This window comes from Odocoileus virginianus, unplaced genomic scaffold (assembly GCF_023699985.2).
Source record: "Odocoileus virginianus isolate 20LAN1187 ecotype Illinois unplaced genomic scaffold, Ovbor_1.2 Unplaced_Contig_5, whole genome shotgun sequence".
NCBI classification, from domain to species: Eukaryota; Metazoa; Chordata; class Mammalia; order Artiodactyla; family Cervidae; genus Odocoileus; species Odocoileus virginianus.
The window spans coordinates 2141043-2163369 of record NW_027224322.1 but is presented as its reverse complement, the minus strand read 5'-3'; the positions used below and the strand labels follow the sequence as shown (position 1 = coordinate 2163369).

Sequence of the window (22327 nt, the reverse complement as noted above, 5' to 3'; positions counted from 1 at the left end):
GACAATCTCGCTCATTCCTGGCATCCCTGGGCCTGCAGGACATGTGTCACTCGGGGACTTCCCCCACCTTTGTTTGGAAGCACTCGACCTGCAGCTTCTCAGGGTCAGCGAGGCGTGGGACAGGGAGCCTGGCAGGTAAAGTGTTGAGTCTGCATGGGCCCAAACGTACCCTGTTCTCTTCCAGTGGTGGCTGATGAATCTTTCAGGCACAGTGTCCTGGCCCGGTCCAAGGACTGGAGCACCTTCCTGTCTCTCCGGGCTTCCTGTGTCCCCCAGCTTCCACGGTGGCCAGAGAGATCCAGTGACACTTGAATTCATTCTTTTCACGTGATCTGCCTCTGTGCTTGGACGCGTGTAGGCTCTCCGCTTTGTGTCCAGTGTCCTGCAGTCTCCACAGTCGTGTTTCCGTGGGCCTTCCCAGCCAGCCTCACAGTCTGTCAGAGGTCGGGCCAGACCCAAGACAGTAGGAGCCCGTCTGAGCCCAGGCTCTGCCCTCTGGACCAGTCTGTCTCAGGCGCCTCACTGCTGCGGGTCCAGGCGGCAGGATGGATGGTCATCATGGTCCAGGGAGCGAGTCCTTCCAGCCAGCCAGTGGGGACGGGCCGTGGGGCTGCAGAGAGGTGTGTGGGCCTCCGGAAGGGGGGACTCAGCGGTCCTTCCCAGCTCTGCGACACCCCCTCCCCACCCGCCCCCCAGGGCGCTATCCGTCCCTGGTGCAGAGCCTGGCCCCGAGGCTCGGGTGAGGGCACGGACACTGGCTGGGAGCCCCCTGTGTGCGGGGACCCTCCCCTCTGGCCCCCTGCAGCCCTTAGACCTCAGCGCCCAAGGCACCATTTCACAGATGAGGGGACTGGGGTGCACAGGTGCTGGGTAACTGGCTCAGGGTCCCACGGCTGCCGGGGGCAGGAAGGCCCAGAAGCCAAGGTGCCCTCCCTGTCACAAGTCGCCTCTGATCTGGGATGAGCGGCTGGGTGCCCGGGGCCTGGCTGGGGCGGGAGGGTGTGCTGGCTATGCCTCTGGCGAAGGCCCCAGCCCAAGGGCCCTCCCCATTTCCCGGGTCTTGGGGGGCCAAGCGAGGCACCCCGGGCAGGGCTGACCCTGAGAGCTGGTCCTAGACCCTCCTAAGGCACCAGGCTCACCCCAAGACCCTGAATGGGAAAAGGTCTGGAAAGGAGACAGGCGATTCTCTGGGGGCTGGACGAGTTACCTTGTAAAGAGGGGCCTTGGGGGGGCCGGTCTGCAGCCTGTGGTCTGAGTGGACAGGGCACCTCACGGGGACTGAGGGGCAGCGAGGCTCAGGCCGAGCAGGCCCCTGGCTGCAGGGTGGGCCTGGGCAACGCAGGACGCCTGCCTCGAGGGCCTGGAGCCTGCGGCGTGGGGATGGGGCACCCCACGCATGCACCCCTCCATGCTGGCACTGCCTCCCGGACCTCACCTGCCCACTCCGCTTTCCTGGGAGACGAGGGGGAGGGCGGAGGAGTCTCGCTTAGCCGGGGGTCCAGTGGTTGAGGACGCCAGCCCGCTCCGGACACAGAAGGCAGACCCACGAAAGTGAAGGGAGGCTGTGCCCTCGGGGTGTTTGATGACAAGCCAGGGCGCTGGTGTGAGGGGAAGGGCGGTGGGTGCCTGGTTCAGCCCACTGACCAGCCCCGTAGGTGGTGACCAGGGCTGACCACACGTGTGGTCAGTGATCTGTGCCCCCCTCTACTGTGCCCCCCATGACCTCAGTGAACGTGGATAAAACAGCAAAGCTCCCAAACCCTCCACTTTGTAATATACCCTCCAGCCCAGCGCCCCAGACCTCCCCACAGCCCCCCGCCTTCCCCAGCTCCCCACCGCCCCCCACAGCCTGCCAATCCTGGAGGAAGGCCAGACACCCTCACACCTGGCCAAGAAGCCGGCCAGTTTCCACATCATGCCCACCCTCCTCACTGTATTACTGAAAACGTGTCAGGGATTTGGGGCTTGTAGGCATAGGTGAAGTGCCGGATATGCTCACCGGACCCTCCAGTGAGCCAGTAGACCCGGCGGGCACTGGGCCCCATGAATGAGGAGCATGCGCACGTGACCCAGGTCTCTGCCCACGGTCACCTCCCCGGGGACAGGATCTGTGGGGAGGACGGAGCCCGGGAGGGGATCCCACGGTGGCCGGCTTCTCCTGGGGTCCCACCCGCTGGGCTCCCGCGCACCCCCCACCTCTACCTGGATGACAGCCCTGTGTGCCCGCCTGGTTCCACCCTCCCCTGCCAGGCACGCCCACCCAGGCCCCGGGGCCCACCATGCACCCCCGCGGGGGACAGGTCTGGAGAGCAGCGATCCGGGGCGAGCTGTGGAAGTGACTGCAGCCCCAAGTGACACCAGGCGCCATGGCAGACCCCGCTCCCTGGGGAGGGGCTGGCCAGGGGCCTGTCCATGGACCCTGACGCCCCCCACTCTCCAAACTGCAGGGTGCCCCGAGTGTGATCCCGGGGGTCACCTTGGTCCCCTTACTTTTCCCAGTTTTGCACATGGACCCCTAGCCTGGTTTGGACCCCCTCCTCTCCACCCACCCTGCCCAGCTTCCTTCTCCTGCCCGACTCTCACCTGGGTCCCAGGAAAACCCCTCTGTCCACCAGCCTTGGGAGGCAGGACTTCCCCCCATCCTGCACCCTCTGCCTGCAGAGAGCAGGTGGGCTGTGCAAGCTGTGGACTGCGGGGCACTAGTGGGGGTGGGCACACGTGGCCGGCTGGAGCATGCCTGCCCCACCCCCCAAACCCTCCCTCCAGGACGTCCAGTGGACGGACTCACCCCTCTGATGCAGGATCCATCTGAGGGCCGCGAGCCAGCCTCTGCCAGCGGCTTTGTGACTGTGAGGGGCCAAGAGCCCAGCAGAAGAGGGGCTGGGGGTGGGCGGGGGCATCGAGCTGGTCCCTGCCCCAGGACCTTTGGGCTCCTCCCTGCCCCTAGGGAAGGCGAGCCGGGACCCCGCGGTGTTGGACACGGCTGACCGCGAGTGACTGCCCAGGGAGCTGCTGGCCTTCTGTTCCGGTCAGTCTCAGGAACCTTTGGCTGTCCTCCCGAAGCCAGGGGTTAAAAGACCCTCTGGGCTCCTTGTGGGCAGAGCCCAAGGTCACTGGGCCCGGAGCCACTGCAGCAGGTCATAAGCCACACCTAGAGGGCCAACGGGCTGGACGGTTCTGTCAGGGCAGCAGCTCCTGACGCCCAGGGGCCTCAGAAGACCAGCAGCATCGTGACCCCCGGGAGCAGGCTTGAGAGGCAGGGACTCACAGCCACGCTTCTGAAGGAGGCCACCCACCGGGGGACGGTGTGGGGGAAGGAGGGCACTCTGACCCTCATGTGGGGCTGCCTGGGGCCCCCACCATTCACAGTGCGCCCTGGCCTGTTCCCAGCTCTGAGTGCCTTGGTTTTCTCCCCAGTAAGTGGGGGTGAGAGGGACGGCTCTGGCCGCACCAGGAGGTGAGGATTTCTGCAAATGGTCCACGGCGGAGCCTGGCACAGAGAATGCCAAAAGATGCCAGGACTTCAGCAAATGCCATGGGCTCTGTGCCACCCTCCCCCAGGGATGAGGTCACCTGAGTGAGCGTCCTGTTATCATGCGAGGAGGTGACCAGGTGCCTTGGAGGCTCACTGTGCCCTCCGGCACACAGACCGCTATCCGACTTGCTGCGAGGGCAGTGTAGACCTGACCTGGCTCTGGTCCAGCCTCGGGGCCTGCACTGTGTCCCCTGGGGGCGTGTGTGCTGGGAGGATGAGGGGCACACAAGCCTGGGCAGCCCCCAGCCCACCTCACCCATTCAGCCCTAGCCAGAGCGCCCAGCTGCGCCCAGGTCTCACCCACCACTAACCCCCCCACCACCCCATGCTTCTCAGAGACTCCAGGAGCCCACTGGACACCCAGCACCTGGAGTCGGGGGTTAGCCCCAGGGGCGGCCCCAACCCGTAAGATACAAGACCCCGATCAGCGCTTCCTCTGGTCTGAGGTCTCAGGAGCCCCGGGCGGGCAGCAGGTTGAGGTCTTGGGATCTGGGCGGGCAGCAGGTCATCCCTGTTCCAGCTTCGCCCCTTCAGTTCACAGCTTCACCCAGACGCCCGCCTCTGCCCCCGGGACCATGTCCCCCGGGACCATGTCTCGGATAGGGCGCGCTGGCCACGCCCACTGCAGGATGGTGCTGGCGGGGCTCTTGGCGTGGGGGAGGCCCTCAGGAAATCTCAGTACCCTGGCAGGAGGAGGGGGCAGCTTCGTCCGGAGCCTCCTGTCGCTCACAGGTGGGGCCCGGGGGCCTCTGTCTCCAGGGCCTTTACTTCCAGCCAACCGGGGCCTCACCTACAGCCTGTACACGAGTCCTCCACCGCCACGGAGCTGAGGCCCTGAGGCCTTCTTGGGGAGCATCTCCAGGAGGACGGCCCTGGTGCCCAGGGGCCTTGGAGGCCTGGGGACACAGCCTGTCCAGCGCGGGTGCGTCAAAGGCCCCCGTCACAGCTCACATCTAATGTGGACGCTTCTCCTTCTCTGAGTCCTGGGAGCTTGGGGCATGGCCTCTGTGCCCCCATCCTGGCCCTGCGGTCCCTAGGCTCCTATGAGAAGCGGAGCTCTTCCAGCACGGTCCAGCCCACCTTTCTGGCCCCATCAGGTTCTCTCCATGGCGAAGCGAGCTGGGCCAGCCCTAGACAGCTGCGGAGACTCTGGGTGTCCAGGGCCCGGAGCTCAGGGCTGCAGGCCAGCTGCCATCCTGTGTGCCGTCCTTGTGATCCTCCAGGAGGAAGCAAGCTCAGAAAAGACCCTCCAGCGTCTGCTCCACCTCCAGGGCTGGAGTCCCCGTTGCCCGCCTGAGCCCTGAGTCCTGGCTCCCGGGCAGAGCCTGAGCTTGGCGCTGCGGGCCAGGTGGGGCCTGAGCTTGGCAGGATTGTCGTTTCTACAAATACAAATACAGGTCCAGGTAGACCAGAATCTCAAATAATCAATGAATGCCTTTTAGTATTGGGGCTTCCTGCATTTTTCTGCCCACCCTGGGCTATTGTAAACTCCCCACTGCCCAGCGTCCCTCCACTCCAGGCCAGGGTCCCCTGGGCTCAGGAGAAGGCTTCTCACAGAATGAACTGGGACCTGGCCAGAAATGCTCACAAATCCCCTAGAGGCAGGAAAGATTTTCAGGGAGAGTCACGTGGGCCTTTTAGGCATTTAACTTCCAAATCTCAGATGGGCTCGGCTCTCCTCGGATTCCAGTGGGCCTGGCGCCCCCTGCAGCCCACTCCAGGACGCGCCCTCCGCGGTGTCCAGCGTGGGATCCCTCAGAGCGCAGGGACAGTCCAGGTTCCAGCCTTCCTGCATCCCCCGTCCACGTCCACCTGGACGTAGTTTCCGGCAGTGGCCACCTTGAGTGGGCCTTTCCAAGGCAACTGAGTCCTCAATCCCCTAACTCTGTTCCCGTTCATTAGATGTCACGTTGAATTACAAATCCTTTTCCTAGAAGGACCAGTACAATCAGAGGCTGTGGGCGCGGGAACAAATAGGTGAGGGTGAGCGGTGCCCCTCCCCCTTGCAGGAGCGGGGCGTGCGCTTCCGAAGGAGCCCTGGGGCGGCGTGCGGGCGGCACGGGGACCGCCAGGTGAGTGGCCAGCAGGACCCGGCTCCCACGCTGACCAGGTGAGCCCGGCCTGGCCCCGACCCCCCAGTGCTGAGGCAGCGGGCACACTCCTGGGGTCCCCGGAGGCGGGCTGTCCACAGGGGCCCTGCGAGCCACGAGTAGCCAGGACTGAGACTCCCCGAAGCAGATCAAGACCTCGATTGGGGGCGGGGGCGTCTTGACCACCCTGAGCTGAGGGTGGTCCTGGGAGGGGCTCGGGGAGGAGGAGCCTCCAGGAAGCGAGGGCAGGAAGGCCGTGTCCGGGGAACCTGTGGCTTTAGGGCTTCATAATGAACCAGGGTCTGGCTTGTGTGGGGACAGCTGAAAGGGCCGTGACCCGGGCTCCCTCGGTCCTTCCCGAGACCCCGGTGGGCGGCCGCGCTTGGTGTGCCTGAGTCGGGCGGCAGGGGGCGCCCGAGACCGCCTGATGGCAGCGACAGGCCAGCCTCACCTGGTGCAGGTGAGGCAGGGAGGAGGAAGGCTCCCAGGTGAGACCCCTGAGCCCCGCACCCCTCACCCCTTTCTCTCTGCCCAGTGAGCCCAGGAGGCAGACGGGCGGCTTCTGTCCACTTCCTCCAGGAGGGCCTGCAGCCAGAGCTGCTTCTCAAAGCAGGCAGGTGTCCGGGGGGTGGGGGGCGGACTTCAGACGGTCCTGTGCGGGGCGGGGGCGGATGTAGGCAACCGCGCTCCAGAGATTTCACTGCCGCGACCTGGGCCCTATCCCTGACCGATGACACTAGCGTCCACCCCAGGAGAATGGGGGCTGGAAATGCCGCCTAGTTACAAGTCTGCAGGTGGTCCCCGTGTGTACCAGGGTCAAGGACTTCTTTGGACAGCAGCTCTCGAAGCCTGGCCCTGGACCTGCTCGGACCCCTGGTGAAGTAGTCGAGGTGCAGAGTCCTGGGCCCACCCCTGAACTCTAGAATCAGAACTCTGAGAGGCAGGGCCCGGGAAGGCGCATTCTGCCACGTCCCCTTGGCGATTCTGACACTTCCGTGTGGACAGCCTGCTCGGCCTCCCTCCCTACGTGTGCTCTGGAGCCCTAGCACGGACACCTCCTGGGGAGTCCCGGGCCCCGGGCTCCGTGCCCCCACCGGCTGAATCACAGCTGCCTTCCGTTCTGTCAGGGTCCTGGGCCGTGTGAGAAGCAGGGCTCTGGTCCCACCGAACACGAGCCGAACACGGCTGGGTGGGCACAGCCCCCACGGGGGTCACTGTGGGAGGGCTGCCGGGTGAGGGGGCAGAGGAGCGGGCCCCAGTGGGGCTCTGCAGAGGCGGTCCTCCAGGTGCGACCCTCCAGGTGGGCCCAGGAGGGTCTGCGCGCAGGCCAGCAGAACTCAGGAGGTGAGAAAAGGTGTGGGGAGGACCTGGGGGTGCTGATGGGGGACCTGGACGGTTGACCAGGCCAGCAGGTCAGAGTGCTGAGCAACAGGGAGTGATTGGCGGTGGGTTTTTTTTTTTTTTTTAAGATTTTTTTCCCCTTTATAAAAGTAAACGAATGTATAGTTATCAAAGGGGACAGAGTGGAAGAGGGATAAATTAAGCGTTTGGGATGAACATATGCACACTGCTATATATAAAATGGACAATCAACGAGGACCTACTGTATAGCACAGGGGACTCTGCTCAATACTCTGTAATAACCTAAATGGGAAAAGAATCTGAAAAAGACAAACGCACGGCTGACTCGCGTTGCCGTGCACCTGAAACTAACACAACGTTGTAAACCAACTGTGCTGCTGTTGTTTAGTCACCAAGCCACGTCTGACTCTGTGAGACCCCAGGGCTGTAGCCCACCAGGCTCCTCTGTCCATGGGATTCTCCAGGCAAGAATACTGGAGCAGGTTGCCATTTCCTTCTCCAGGGCATCTTCCTGACTCAGGGATTGAACCCAGTCTTCTACATTGGCAGGCGGATTCTTTACCACTGAGCCACCAGTCAGCGATACCCCAATATAAAATAAAAATTAAATTAAAAATAATAAATTAAGGAATATATTATACCCAGAAAGAAGAAAAAGCATACATACCCATAGCTCCCAACATCATCACTGCTCATTAATTGTAGACTTTTTCTACATTGAGTGTTTTTGTTAAGTAAACAGTTGTAAAATAAGTACTGGTAATTTTATTTCATTTTTTCCTAACATCATAGGGACATTTGCACATTGTCTTCACACATGAAATTGTTCATGTTGCCACCAAAACCTTGGCCTTCTCTGCTCACTGAAGCCAAATAAGAAATACAGAGACAGAGTTTGGAGGAAATAGAAAGGTGATTTGACTCTCAGCCAGCAGAGAGGGGGACACAGTAGGTTCATGCCTCAAGAACTGTGCCCGCCCCCCACCCCACCCATGAGGAGTCTAGGGGCTTGTATAAGTCAAGGGCTCAGGCTCAGGGGTCGGTGATAAGAACAAAGGGGGTAGGATCTTGATTCCTTCCTTGTTTCAAAGACAGTCATAAACTGGCGCCAGTCACCCAGGAACCGACTCTGGCAGTTGGGTGGCTCTGCCGCTGTCTCTCTGATGTCTAACTACAAGGGGAAGTGTGTTGTAAGGCAAACACCAGATAGGGGATGCATTTAGCAAAGAGTCCAAGGGGAAAATGTGACTTGTAGCTCCTGCAGAGTTAGTGGGTAGAAAAACAAACTTAGTTACAGACACACAGCATTAGGAGCCCTTGAAACAGAAAGACTAGGAATGCTCAGGCCTGCTCACTGTGCTCTTTATCTTCTTTGTTCTTAGGAAGGAGAAAGAGTAAGCTCATTCCCCTCTTTCCTCTTCACTACAATGTTAGCGATGGACAACATGCGGTGATGACGGCGGCCAGGCGGGCTGGTCCTTGCTCCCTCCCCATCATCCAGCTCTGCCTTCCCCATGAACATTGGGGTCTCAGGCCCACTGAGATGCTGGGCCTTGAAGGCACAGAGGTGAGAGCCACACAGAGACTGCTTCCCACGCTCCTTCCAGACTCCACTTCCTCGGCTTCCCCCTACACACACACTCCACAGAAGTCCTGTTCCTGCATACCTCCCCCCCTCCTCCCGCCATCCCATTAGGCTACTAGTGGCCCTGTCGGCGGAGTAGTGGAGCTAGGAGAGCATCCCAGGGGACCAGACGGGTCAGGACGGTCTCGGGAGCTGGCTCTCTGGTCTGACGTCAGGGGCCTCCATCAACCACGGCGCCAAGTGCAAAGTCAAGTCCCAGAGCCAAGAACCTGCAGGAGGTGCCGGTGACCCCAAGGTGCAGGTGACCCCGAGGTGCAGGGGACCCCGAGGTGCAGGGGACCAGGTGGCTTCTGCCCTTTAGTGAGGCTGTGGAGTAAGGACTGGGCTTGGCAGCTTCTAGATGTGCTGGAGAATGTGGGAAAAGAAAACAGTGAGCTCAGAGCTTAAATTTCCAGCCCAGGAGACAAAGAACCAGGAAACTATGCCGTGCAGAAAAGAGTCAACAGGCAGGCCCACCTGCCCCCTCGAGAGAGCTGAGAGAGCCGCCGACCTGCTCAGGAGGGCTGCCCTCAAGGCTGGCCCTGGGCTGGAGCTCCAGGGAGGATCCTTGGGAAGGGCCTTGCTGCCTCTAAACGTCTGTGCCGAGTGAGGCTCCTGCCAGCGGAGCACCTCCTCTGGGGTTCTGGAACCTTCCCCAGGCACAGGTGCCTGTGACCCTCACCCCCAGCAAAAGCCCCGGGTGCTGTGTGTCTACTGGGCTCCGGGGAGGACAGCACCTGCTGGCTGGTGGCGGGGGGAGCTTGGCATGTTGTGTGTGAGGAGGGGCTCTGGAAGCTCATGCCTGGTCCCCAACCTGTCCCCGCCTGCCTCTTCCTTTCACTGATGTTGCTTTGCATCCTTTCTCTGTCCTGAATTTCTGCTGAGTCCTTGGGCACCCCGCCTCCGGCTAGCCAACAAGGGGGTGGTCCTGGGGACCCAGATACAGTCACAGAGTGCCCAGTTGAAGACCCCAGCACAGCTGCGCTAAGAGAATTCCTCTCCTGTAGGCACAACAAAATCCAGATTTCTAAGAACAAAACCCAGAGTCTGGTCTGGAGTTTGGCCTCATGGCAGGAAGGTTGAGCAGACCACCTCTTCTGGTGAAGCTGGGACAGGAACCCCTAAACTCTACCGGGTCTTCTTTGCCAGAAGACACCCCGTTGCAGAGAAGAGGCCAATTCTGACTCCATGTTGGGAATTTTTGACTTGCTTTCTGTCGCTTTTGTGATTATGATTATACAGAACGGCCTGCCTCGGAGAATCCTGCTGCTTCGCTTGACTGTAAACCAAAGTGCCTTTGTTCAGAACCCGGTCCACCTGTAGATGACAGGAAGGAAGAAATCAACACATCCCCTGCCTGAGGCTTGCCATTCTAGGAGAAGTTTGCAAGATTGATGGCCTTTTTTACTTTGCTTCTCACCTCCCCCCATCTCTGACCTACAAAAGAACCTGACATCCAGACCCCCAAAAGATGGTTATTTTGAGGGGCTAGCCTGCCGTCTTCTTGGTCAGCTGGCTTTCTGAATAAAGTTGTTTTCCTTGCCTCAACACCTGTCTCTCGGCCAGCAGAGTGAGTGTGGACTTGGTAACAATCATTCCTCCCTGTCTGGGGAGTGGTACCCCATGCTTGGGGAACCTGTGATGGTCACCCCCTGAGTAGCTGTCTTGCCTGGAGACACTCCATCACTGCAGGGACGCTGGAGGGCACCGGTCTGGAGACACCCTCCCTTCCTGCCGTCTGGGCTCAACGGCGACCTGTGGGCAGGGGCTGCTGGTGGCTTTCCAAGGGTCCCGTCCTGCCTGCCTGTCCCTGGGGCAGCCCTGTGACCGCCCTGTTCCTGCAACCCCGTCAGACTTAGGCCGTCTCTCTCCTGGTAGAAAGGAAGCAGTTTATTTTGGGAATCGATGTTGAATTCAGTCCTAAAAAATCTTAGTTCTGTGCAAAGACAACTTTCTCCCATTTGATCTCTGGACCAGACTCCCAGAGTGGATGGACTCCTGGCAGTCTGCCAGAGTCACAGGCGCCCTCAGTCCTCTGGGTGGGGATGAAATAGTTTGAGGGTTCACAGAGCTGACGTCTCGCCCCTGGCCCTTTATAAGGAGGAGTCTGAGCGCCTGCGGCAGGCGCCCCTTGGCTGCAGGGCCGGGCAAGAGCAGCTGCAAGGTAACCACCAGGAGGGCAGACACCCGGGGCCATCCTTAAGTAGTTCAGAGAGATAAGGCCACCAATTCTGAATCGTGGGTTTAGCCCCAGAAGGACGAGGCCACTGACATCGAAGTTGCCATGAGAACACTGAGAACGTGTCTTGTTACTGGAGCTTTTTTCCTGGGAGGTGCCCGCCTGGGGGTGGCAGGGAGAAGCGGGGGTCCGGGGGTGGCAGGCGGGGGGAAGTGTGGGTTTGGGGGTGGCAGGGGGAAGCGGGGATCCAGGGGTGGCGGGGAGGAAGCGTGGGTTTGGGGGTGATGGGGGGAAGCGGGGGGTGAGGGGGTGGCAGGGCAAAGTGGGGGCCCAGGCAGGGCAAAGTGGGGGCCCAGGCATGGGGGGGGAGGCGGGGGTCCGAGCGTGGCGGGGGGAAAGCGTGGGTTTGGGGGTGGCGGGGGGTGCGGGGGTGGCAGGGGAAAGCGGGGGTCCGGGGGTGGCGGGGGAGGCGGGGGTCTGGGGCCTGGGTGGTCTCACCGGTCTGGCTTCCTCCGGCCGCAGGTGGACCTGAGCACATCGGTTGCTGGGAGAGATGCCGGCCTGCCTGCTGCCCGGGCTGGCGCTCTGTTTCCTGCTGGCACCTCTGGCAGGTGCTGGCCGCCTGACATCCTGTACTGTCCTGGTGGGCGGTGGGGTCCCGCCTGGGGGCCTCAGGGTGACTGCTCTCCCTTCCCTTGCAGGGGCCAAGCCGGTGCAGGAGGAGGGAGGTACCGTACCACTCTGGTCTCTGGTCTCGTGGGTGGTGTGGGTCCTGTTTCTGGTCTGGGTGTCTGGTCCCAGCAGATGGGGGGCCTGGTGGGAGTTCGCCTCTGGCCCAAGCTGCTGAAGCAGAAGCCCTGGGTTGGCTGGAGGTCGAGCCCCACGTGGAGAGGGACTGGAGCCTCTTCCCTGGGGACACACTGTGCAGGAGGGACCCCTGCGGCCCCCAGGACTGGGCACTCCCATCTGACTCCCCATCTCGGGGCAGAGCATCCGGATTCCAGGCCTGGGGGCCAGGGTCTCCTCTGGGTTCCCCCCTTGGATGCCCCCACATCCCACCACGGTGTTTCCACCCTGCTCATGACGATGGGGCCAGACCCCCCTCCCCTGGCCCCGCTCCCCTCCTCTGCCCCCAGCCAGGGGCTCTGAGGGGCGGGGCCGAGTCAGCCCGCTCCCCGGATGATCAGGGGCTGCGCCCCGGCGCCGCGGGCTGGCCCAGCTCCTGAGCCGCGTGCCTCCCTCCAGACCCCTACGCCGAGCTGCCGGCCACGCCCTACTGGCCGTTCTCCACGTCTGACTTCTGGAACTACGTGCAGCACTTCCAGGCCCTGGGAGCCTACCCCCAGCTGGAAGACATGGCCCGCACCTTCTTCGCCCACTTCCCCCTGGGGTCCACCCTGGGCTTCCACGTCCCCTACAGGGAGGAGTGAGCAGGCGGGCCAGGGCCCCCTGCCCACGGGAGCTGGGCGGCCTCGGCCTTAATAAACTCCTGGCTCGAATGCACCATACCTGCCACCGTTCTCAGTTTTCTCTGGAGAAGCAGCTCCGCTCAGCCCCTCTCCCTCTCGCCTGATGAACCAGCCTGGCCCCTCTTGACCGGCAGGGAGCTCAGACAATATGCTCTGTCCACCGAGCACCAGCTGCAATTCTCCCACATCCTCATGCTGAACCTAGGAGGGGCCCTGGGACGCAGGTGGGGAAACTGAGGCACACAGACACCAGGCAACTGCTTGACTTGTTGACAGAACCCAGATCCTGTCCAGGCAGGCTTGCCCTAGGGCCCCCACCTTTGGCCACCAAGCTGGGCAGTGAGCGGATCTGCAGTGGTCATCCTGGGCTGGAGGCCTTGCCCAGCCACCACTGGTCATGCTGAGCTCACCCTGGGGCAGCTGGTCTTTCAGGGTCTCCAGGGGCTTGGGCACTGGGTCTGCAAGCCGAAGGCCCCAGACTGTGACTGCCAGCGCTGCAGGCTCAGGGACTCGGGGGTGGGGGGAGTGGGCTGCCCATCCTGGGCACCGAGGAGCGGACGGCCTCACAGACAGCACGGACAGGGTGTCAGGGGCTGTCCTCCCGCCCGGGATAGCTGCTCTGTGGCGGGGACCCCACCGCCCAGGTGCAAGAGCTGCAGGTCACACTTGCTCAGACAGTGAAGAAATTGGTTTCATGGGCTCCAACTAGCTTTTCTTTTACAGCAAAATAACAGAAAGTGCTTACCATTTAACTTTTTTGCTGTTATTCAGTTGCTAAGTCATGTCTGGCTCTTTTGCGACCCCATGGACTGCAGCCCGCCAGACTCCTCTGTCCATGGGATTTTCCAGGCACGAGTACTGGAGTGGGTTGCCATTTCCTTCTCCAGGGGATCTTCCCAACCCAGGAACTGAACCTGTGCCTCCTGCAGATTGTTTACCCTTGAGCCACCTGGGAAGCCCATTTAACTTTAGATACTAGTTTTGTGCTAGTATTTAACCACAGAAACTAGCACATGTAATAAGCATTGTGTAAGGTCTCATGAAACTTACGTGCTGCACTTTATGTTCGGTGGAAATATGTGATGGAAATGAATTTATCCGTGTGCAGTTTCAAGGTCTGCCCTTTAGCGTATGAACCGGGAAGTTCACTCAGAGCTGCCTCCCCGCCTCTGGCTCAGACACCAGGCCAGGTGGGTAAGGGCCCCAGAAGGGTGAGGGGGGAGGTGGCCGAGGTGTCCAGGCGGCGGTCTCGGGAGCCACCCACTGGCTCCAGGTATGCAGCAAGGCTTCTTGCCTTTCCCTCTGCTCCACCTCCTGTGGTCAATGGGCAGCTTCCCTTCCGTGCCCCAGCTTAAATTCTCAAGAGAAAGATCTGTTGGCCTAGCCAGTCGATTTGGGAGAAGCCAATACATGCTTTGTTTCTTTTCTCCCCTGAGCTAGTTTGAGTTTGGTTTCTGTAAGTTAACTGCTGCTGCTGCTAAGTCACATCAGTCATGTCCGACTCTGTGCGACCCCATAGATGGCAGCCCACAGGCTCCTCTGTCCCTGGGGTTCTCCAGGCAAGAATACTGGAGTGGGTTGCCATTTCCTTCTCCAATGCATGAAAGTGAAAAGTGAAAGTGAAGTTGCTCAGTTGTGTCCGACTCTTTGTGACCCCATGGACTGTAGCCTACCAGGCTCCTCCATCCATGGGATTCTCCAGGCAAGAGTACTGGAGTGGGTTGCCATTGCCTTCTCCGGGGTAAGTTAACTACAGACACAAAAATTCCTGGCTCCTGTGATAGCCCACCTGTGGCAACTGGGCCTCAACCAAACACACCAGACAAAAGGCACCTTTGCCCCTCTGGACAGCAGTCTTCCCATGGCACTGACCTGTGTGTTAATTCATAAATGTGTACGTGTGTGTGCGTGGTCATTTACATGCCACTAGGATGTTCGTGCTCCCAGTCATGCCGAGCATTGGAGAGTGAAGGCCCCAGATACCCCCGTAGGCTGCTCCAAGGACCCCACCCCACGTGCCTCCAAAGGAAGGTCCTGGGGTGCCCTGGCTGGAGCTATGTCCCCTCTCAGACACACCCACAGCTGCTCAGGACACACAGCTGCAATCCACGTCTTCAAGGCCTAGCTGCCCTCCTCCTGTTCTCAGAAGAAACACCCATAACCAAGCCATCCTCGGCAGACACCCTACCTGCCTGCCTGCGGCCCAGGAGCAGCTCACTCCCCGCTTAGGACTCAGACTTGGCTGTGACCCTCCCCGTTCACCTGAGCACACACACAGCTTCATTTCTCCTCTGTGCACCCCTCTAGTCTCCCCCTACAGTCAGACACCCCACTTCCCGCCCCACAACCCGCTTCACCGACAAGCACCACCCATGGCCACTGTCTTCTCATCCCTGCCTCGGTTGATGATGGCTGGGGGAACACACGCCCACTGTGCCCAGCAGCCGGTGCCCATGTTGACTGAGAAAGATGCATAACGTAAAAGTTGAGAACTGTGTTTTATTTGGCAGACATGTTGCTGTTGTTCAGTTGCTAAGTTGTGTCTGACTCTTTGCAACCCCATGGACTGCAGCACACCAGGCTCCCCTGTCCTTCACTATCTCCCAGAGTTTGCTCAGATTCATGTCCATTGAGTCAGTGATGCTATCTAACCATCTCGTCCTCTACCACCTGCTTCTTTTACCTTCAATCTTTTCCAGCCTTAGGGTCTTATCCAATGTGTCAGTTCTTCACATCAGGTGGCCAAAGTCTTGGAACTTCAGCTTCAGATTCAGTGCTTCTAGTGAATATCCAGGGTCAATTTCCTTCAGGATTGACTGGTGGGATCTCCTTGCTGTCCAAGGGTCTCTTAAGAGTCGTCTCCAAGACCACAGTTCAAAAGCAGCAATTCTTGGGTGTTCAGCCTTCTTTATGGTCCAACTCTCACATCCATACATGACTACTGGAAAAAATCATAGCTTTGACTATATGGACCTTTATCAACAAGTGATGTCTCTGCTTTTTAAAACGCTGTCTAGGTTTGTCATAGCTTTCCTTCCAAGGAAAAAGCATCTTTTAATATCATAGCTCCAGTCACAGTCCATAGTGATTTTGGAACTCAAGAAAATAAAATCTGTCATTGCTTCCACTTTTTCCCTGTCTATGTAAACAAAAGGATGGGACTGGATGCCACAATCTTAGTATGGCAGACATACTGACACCTTAAGCTGGGGAGACAGCCTCTCAGATCACTTTGACGGGCTGTCCTGAAGAGGTAAGGGAGGAGCCAGAATATATAGGAGTTTTTACCAAAGAAGATTAGGTAGTTGGAACATGAAAAAGAGTACTGCTCATTAAAGAAAACCGGACATCTCCAGTTAGTGAATTTGGTGCTTCTCTATGTTTGGGAAGATACAAGAATCTGGGCTTATTGAATCCATTGCTCTGACATGCACCTCAGCTGTTTGGGGCCAGCATCCTGCCTTTCTTCCTTCTGAATCCCCTCTGGGTGCAGGGTCGGGGGCAGCTGCAGAGGCTGATGGCCCGATGGCCTCACGTTGTTTATTTACCGATATGACACCGCATTCTTCGTCCACACCTCTGTCCTGGTGCACTCACGAATAGGGCCCTTTGACTCTCAAAGGATATGGGCTGGATGTGATCCCCAGCAGCAATCCCCAGCCCCCATGCCCTCGGTGTCCCCCAGCCTGCCCCTGTCCCTGCTCCACCTCTGCGACATCACCGCTCAGGAGGGGAGCCTGTTGGTGCCACGGACCCAGCGTTCCTGCTCTGACTTTCACTCAGGAACTTGAGGTGACTCGTGTCGCAGTGACGCCGGAGGCTCACCCACACGTCCAGTCGCTTCTCCCTTCTCCCTGCTCCACCCACGCCCGACCCGGCAACAGTCCCAGCTCGATCTCAGTTCAGTTCCTGTCTCCCTGGAGCCACCCTCCCCTCCCCCACCCCCACTCTTGGCAGCCCAGCCCCCCAAGCCCACCCACTTCTAAAACTGTCACTCAAACATCTCCGGCTCTCCTTCCCTACCCTCTTGCCCCTCCCTCTTGCCCTCCCTTCTCATTCACATTCTTTTTAAAAAAACTTATGACAAAATAAAGATAACATAAGATTTATTATCTTAGCTGTTTTTGAAAGGCATTAAGTGCATTCACACTGTTATGCAACAGTCCTCATCCTCCACCTCCAGACTAGCTCCTCTTCCCAAACTGAAACTCTGTCCTCAATAAACACTAATTCCTCTTCCCGTAGCCCTGTCCTATTTTCTGTCTCTATTAATTTGATTACTCTACAAACCTTATATAAGTGGAATCATATATTTGCTTTTTGGTGATTTCACTGAGCATGGTGTCCTCAAGGTTCTTCTGCATGGCAGATGCAGTAAGAATTTCCTTCCTTTTAAAGGCTGAATAATAGTCCATTGCATGGATGCACCGCATTTTGCTCATTCAAATGTTGATTCATACCTATTTGAGTTGCTTGCACATTTTAGCCATCGTGAAGAACCACATTTTAACCATTGTGATAAATGTTGCTGTGAACATAGATGTACAAATACTATCTCTTTGAGATCCTGCATTCATTTCTTCTGGATATATGCCCAGAAGTGGAATTGCTGGACCATATGGCAAATCTGGCTTCCCAGGTGGTGCTAGTGGTCAAGAACCTGCCTGCCAACACCAGAGATGTAAGAGATTTGGTTTCGATCCCCAGGTTGGGAAGATCCCCTAGAGGAGGGCATGGCAACCTACTCCAGAATTTTTGCCTGGAGAATCCCATGGACTGAGGAGCCTGGTGGGCTAAAGCTTGGCAAATCTGTTTAATCTTTGAGGAACGTCCATACTGTTTCCAAGAACAGCTGCACCATTTTACCTCCCAACCAGCAGAGCACAGGGGTTCCCATTTCCCCACACTCCCCCAACACTTCTTATTTTCTGGGGTGCTGATAGCAGCCATCTCGATGGTGTGAGGTGGTATCTCATTATGGTTTGGTTTGCATTTTGCTGTTGAACAGTGACGCCGAGCATCTTTTCATGGGTTTACCGATCATTTATAAACCTGTTTTGGAGAAATGTTTATTTGAGACCTTTGCTGATTTTTTAATGGGCCACTTTGCTTTTTGTTGCTGCATTTTAGGAGGTCTCTGTACATTCTGGACATTAATCTTTTATCAGATACACAGTTTGCAAATATTTTCTCCATTCTCTGATTGCCCTTCACTCTGTTCAGCACTCGCATTTTTAATGGGTAATTTCTTGGGCACCTATCTGTGCCAGTCCATTAGGGCCAAACTGTCTGCGTCACCGTGAAGTCATCAAGCAGCTTCCCTTACGTGCTGACAGGGAGCCAAGACCCTGTCCACCCCAGGCCAGACCAGGACTGTCCTCCCCCAACCGGCCCTAGTCAAGACGAATGCAGGAGGAGACCATAGAGTTGAAGGTCTTCCGGAGTCTAGACTCGCCAAATGGTGGTGGTGTTGGGGGGGGGGGGGGGGGGGGGGAAACCATAGAGTTGGCCGCCCTCCAGCGTCTAGACTTGCCAAGACGGGGCACGCACCGGAAGAGGCAGTCAGCGGGCCGGAAGTGAGCCGGGGACGCCGGGACTGCGTGAGAGCATGAAGCCGGCCGTGGACGAGATGTTTCCCGAGGGCGCCGGGCCGTATGTGGACTTGGACGAGGTGAGGCGGGCCGCGCCGAGCCGGGCGGGAGCGGCTCCACGGCCGGCTCTCGGGCGCGCTTTGGGGCCGCGCCGAGAGAAGGCAGCGGCCTGCAGGGCCCAGCGCTCGCCCTCCCCGCGGTGCCTGCCTTAGCGCTGGGCCCCTGGGAAGCCTATGGGCGGCGGCCGGGGCTGAGGTGAGCGTCGGTGCCCGCCGCCTGGAGGGCACCCCTGGGTGTGGGCCCCGCTGTGGAGGGCATGCTGCTGGGCGGCGGGGGCGAGCCGCGGTCTGGGAGGCGGGGAGGCGAGGGCCCGGCTGACGGCGGGGCTCGGGAGGGAAGCGGGCGCCCGCCGGGGAGCGGGGAGAGGGCCGTTTGTGGGGGCCGTGCGCAGCGCGGTGCCCGGTCCAGCGTTTCTGCCTCCACCGCTCCTGTGGGTTACAGGAGGTTCCTGTGGTGCTGGTGTTCCGTGGTCTCCAGGGTCAGGGCCTCCGTTTCTCTTTCTTAAGAGCCCGGGGCGGGGGGACAGCCCCAGCCTGCGTGCTCCTGGAGATAGCCACAGAGTCATTGCCAGCCCTAAGTGTATGGGGAGGTTGGCGGTGCAGGTTGATAGAAGCCCTCCCGGGGCGTAGGGGTGGCCCAGTAAAGCCTTAGGAGTGCAGCTGACTGCAGCCAGATGCCGGAGGCCGTGCTGGGTAGTTGGGGACGGGGGAGGGCGTCTAAGGGAAGGCAAGGTCATCTGGCTTAACGTGCGGGCCAGGCCTTTAGGCGCCTGAGAGAGAGCTCAGGGGATGAGCCGGGAGTTGGGGGGAGGTAGGGGCGCGGGCCCAGATCTTGAATTGCTTCCCGCTGTCCTGGGGTGGGCGGGCTCGCCATACCCCTCTGCAGGAGGCTGTCGCCCCTGCACTCACCCTGCTTCTTAGCCCTCACTCCAGGCGCTGCCTTAGGCAGGTGTGGGGTCCCTGGAAGCCTCTCCTGTGGGGTGATGGGCTCCGCAGATGGGCAGAGAGAGTGGGGTGGTGTGAACCGAGGAACAGGAGACCGGAAGAGGTTCTGAATGAAGGCCAGGCCTCCAGGGAGGAAGGCTTCCAGTGGGGTGCAGGGTGGCGGGGGGGTGCTAGCTAACTGAGGAGAGGAGGAGGCCTGTGAGAACCCTGGTTGCTGAGAGCAGCCGCCCGCCTCTCTATGGGGAACTCAGGAGGTGCTCAGCTGTCTGAGCCAGAAGAGGTGGACAGACAGCCTGGGGGGTGTCGGGCTGGCCGGGGTGCCACCCCCAGAGGCCTCTGCTCTAGTGTCCCCGTGTGACCTGAGAGACTCAAGAGTCCTCAAGACGCCCCCCAGCTTTGATCCTGACCTTTGTTTTACTGCCCGCGTTGAGGGGTGGCCTGTGATGACACCCCCACCAGAAGAAGCCCAGGTGAGCAGGTCAGTTTCTCAGGGGAAACTGCTTACTCCTCGGAAGAAGCAGGGGGCGTTGAGAGCAGCGGGATCCCTGGGCTCAGTTCGGGCCTCTGTGGCCAGGCAGAGGACACAGTGGGGACAGCAGCCCCTGCCTGCGCTGTGTGCAGGAGAGCTGCCGTCCAGGCAGGAGTCTCTGTAAACAGCACGGACGAGCCTAGGAACCCAAGACCCGAGGGACCTTCCCGTCATTCCTCCAAATGCTGCCTCCCTCACCCCTGCTCCAGCCACTTCCTTCCCTGGACTGAACTTGGTCCCTGACCTGGACACTTTCTGCCCAGCAGTGGTGTGGAGCCCGTGAGGCACTTACCCTTCATTCTCTCTGAAAACCCGGCTGACATAACCTTTCCTTCCCCCCCAGGCAGGAGGCAGCACTGGGCTCCTGATGGACTTGGCAGCCAATGAAAAGGCAGTTCACGCAGACTTCTTCAATGGTAAGGATGCCGGGATTGGCCTGCCAGTTTCAGCCTGTGTTTCTTCTGCAGGTTATGGGGTGGAGTGGCTTCGCGAGATGAGTGACGTGGGTCGTGGCCAGGTCCTCTGTCATTCTTGGACTGCGGTGCAGCTGTGGGAAATGGGCAGCCCTGGTTTTCAGGAGGGAGAGGTGCTCCTGTCCCACGTGCCAAGTGTGGAGTCTGAGCCTGAGACTGGGGCGACGTCCGCCCGCCAGGCTCTCTCCGCACCCCTGACGATTGTGCTCCTGTCCGTTCGCCTGGGTTCCTGTCCTGGGTGCCTGTGCAGAGTGACAGCCACTCTCCTGCTCCCCCTGCCTCTTCTCTGAGACCAGCAGCTGTTGTGTACGAGTTCAGTGCTCGTTTGAGGAACATGGGTGGAGTTTTACGAAATAACAGTTAAAAAAGAACTTTATAGGAAGTCTTCATCCACATTTGAGGGGGTATTTCTCTTGTTGCCTTCTGATTTCTTAGGGTGTTTTTCCTACAGATTTAATAATCCTTACCGAGGGTTAAATCGTAAGTAGAAACACAAGACCACTTTCTCAGGAGAGCTCAGTGGTGTTTTCTCTCTCGTCCTTCTTTCATGCAGGGTGCCTGTCACTACAAAGGACTTTGGTCACTGGTCAGTGGCAGCTAGGATGTTATCTTGGCCCTGTTGGGTTTTGCTGGCCCCAGACCGCTCTCACACCCGAGCCCATTTTCTCTGTTCTATCCAGGCCCCTGTTGGCTCAATAGAGAAGCCAGGCTGCTTCATGAGGACAGGAGGTGACATTTGGACCCCCGGAACTGAGTAGCATTTCAGTTCTCTAGGGGAGCGGGTGCTGGGGGGCACAGGGTGCAGCGGTCTGAGCGTTCTCCGGAGCCACCTGTGAGCCTCACCTGGGCAGAGGTGTGTGCTCGCCAACCCGGTATGACCCAACCCCGCTCCTCCTGCCAGCCTGGGGGCTTGCAGGCAGTTGGCTGTGTCTAGGGTTCACGTTCACGGATTCTCAGCAGCAGCCCTTTAGTTCTGACAGAAGCTTCTGCGGGAGGGACCCAGGCCGCCCTGCCTGAAGAGCACAGGGGTGCTTGAGGGCCTTTCTCCTTCAGAGGCCGATTCTGGCAGAAAAGGGAAGGAGCTCAGGCACGCCGCCCGGCCGGTTGTGATGGCCCCGACGTGCGGGAGGCGCTTCCCTGCCAGGAAGCCCAGTGGCGTGTGGAGGGGCTTGTCCTGAGCCCTTTTCACTCACTGAACAGATGGTTTTGATGGTCTCTTGTCCCCCAGGCAGTGGGTTCTAGCCCTGAAGCGGGCCTGCTGTCCTCACTCATGTCTTAGAAAACAGCAGCGCCTGAGAGGGGGCGGGCCGGGACAGCTTGGGGACGGGAGCCTGATGGGCAGGCATAGTGCCTCCAGGGCGGGTCTCAGGAGGCGGCATCTGCACGGTCCGGGCTGCAGGACCCCAGGCCAGGCCAGGCCCCGAGAGGAGGCGGGTGCTGGGGGGACGGGTGGGGGCAAGGTCCCTGCACGTCCCTGGAAGCAGCCGTGTGGGGACTGGTGGCCCTCTTTCTGGTTCGTTTACTCTGTACCTCCGCGGTATGCGGTACACGTGAGCGGGATTTTAGTGTTCTCCCCCTCGCTGTGAAGGTAATACATGCCCGTGGGGGAAGTTCAGAAGATTTACGCAGAAGGACACGGAAGGACCCGGTAACCTTGAGCTAGGTTTTACCCCTTGCAGACGCAGTGCACCCTTCCAGTGGGAATGGGCTCGGGCTGTGATTTTCACGCTAACTATAGGTCTGACTTAACGGGAGCCTCTCACGGGCTCTGAGTTCTCACAGCGCTCCTTCCCTCCACCACCTTCCTCCTGGCCACCCTGCATTTCCTCTCAGGCTGCGAGCCTCCGGGGGCTTCCGCCAGCCGCGCCTTCACCTCCACGCAGCGTCCACACGAGGGGGGCCCTGGCCGTGCTCACGGGTGCGGCGCTGCGCTCACGGTCCAGAGCCTGCCGCGTGTGTTCTCGAGGTCGCCGTCTGAATGGAGGCAGACTGAAGGTGCCCGCTGGATCACTGTCCTCTTGGGCTGCGTCAGCCCCAGTTGGGCAAAGCTGAGAGCCCGTCGCCGGGAAGTCGTTGATCAGATTGTCTTCTGTTTTCTCTCTGGTTTGAACGACCGCATAACCCCTTTATGTTATGTCCTCAGTTACTGACCTTGTGTGATCATCAATTTGTGGTTTTGTTCATTTTGTAGATTTTGAAGATCTCTTTGACGATGATGATATCCAGTGAGGTGTGTCCAGCGGTGCATTTGGTCAAGCTTCGCCACGTGGTGGTGTGGTGGGTCTCCTTAAAGGACAATTTCAGGTGGTTCCAGAGAACTTGTGGGAATTGCTAGAATTTAGGAGATGATTAGCCAAGAAAGAGAAGAAGGTTTTAACCATCTGGAGGAGGCCTGTTAAATTCTGAATGTGGCCAGCTTTTGTCCTTGACTTCAGTTAAAATAAAGTGATGTTATTACTTGCAGGGTAACT

At 59.1% G+C, this 22327-nt stretch overlaps 2 protein-coding genes and 1 long non-coding RNA gene across 3 annotated transcripts; all 3 read left to right on the top strand.

Annotated features, from left to right (window-relative positions):
* Positions 1-6605: 6605 nt before the first annotated feature.
* LOC110150290 (uncharacterized) lies at positions 6606-10159 on the top strand. The gene is made up of 3 exons (XR_002317686.2): positions 6606-6969; positions 8370-8554; positions 9854-10159. It is a non-coding gene; the product is annotated as an uncharacterized lncRNA (long non-coding RNA).
* A 502-nt stretch (positions 10160-10661) lies between these two features.
* Positions 10662-12292, top strand: OTOS (otospiralin). Its single transcript, XM_070463615.1, has 4 exons — positions 10662-10775; positions 11313-11401; positions 11492-11518; positions 12036-12292. Exons 2-4 carry the CDS (start codon positions 11344-11346, stop codon positions 12218-12220), a joined length of 270 nt encoding a protein of 89 aa, XP_070319716.1. The 5' UTR covers positions 10662-10775; positions 11313-11343; the 3' UTR covers positions 12221-12292.
* Positions 12293-17816: 5524 nt separating this feature from the next.
* On the top strand, positions 17817-22325 carry COPS9 (COP9 signalosome subunit 9). The gene is made up of 3 exons (XM_020913217.2): positions 17817-17930; positions 19727-19799; positions 22048-22325. The coding sequence occupies exons 1-3, from the start codon at positions 17868-17870 to the stop codon at positions 22083-22085; spliced, it is 174 nt and encodes a 57-aa protein (XP_020768876.1). The 5' UTR covers positions 17817-17867; the 3' UTR covers positions 22086-22325.
* The last annotated feature ends 2 nt before the right edge of the window (positions 22326-22327 follow it).

What these genes read in the sequence shown, in the direction of transcription:
- COPS9 (XM_020913217.2), top strand. Translation starts at nt 17,868, where the DNA reads ATGAAGCCGGCCGTGGACGAGATGTTTCCCGAGGGCGCCGGGCCGTAT. An exon ending in CGTATGTGGACTTGGACGAG is followed by an intron (nt 17,931 to 19,726) that starts GTGAGGCGGGCC and finishes CTTCCCCCCCAG; the next exon opens with GCAGGAGGCAGCACTGGGCT. An exon ending in TCACGCAGACTTCTTCAATG is followed by an intron (nt 19,800 to 22,047) that starts GTAAGGATGCCG and finishes TTCATTTTGTAG; the next exon opens with ATTTTGAAGATCTCTTTGAC.
- OTOS (XM_070463615.1), top strand. Translation starts at nt 11,344, where the DNA reads ATGCCGGCCTGCCTGCTGCCCGGGCTGGCGCTCTGTTTCCTGCTGGCA. An exon ending in CCTGCTGGCACCTCTGGCAG is followed by an intron (nt 11,402 to 11,491) that starts GTGCTGGCCGCC and finishes CTTCCCTTGCAG; the next exon opens with GGGCCAAGCCGGTGCAGGAG. An exon ending in GCCGGTGCAGGAGGAGGGAG is followed by an intron (nt 11,519 to 12,035) that starts GTACCGTACCAC and finishes GCCTCCCTCCAG; the next exon opens with ACCCCTACGCCGAGCTGCCG.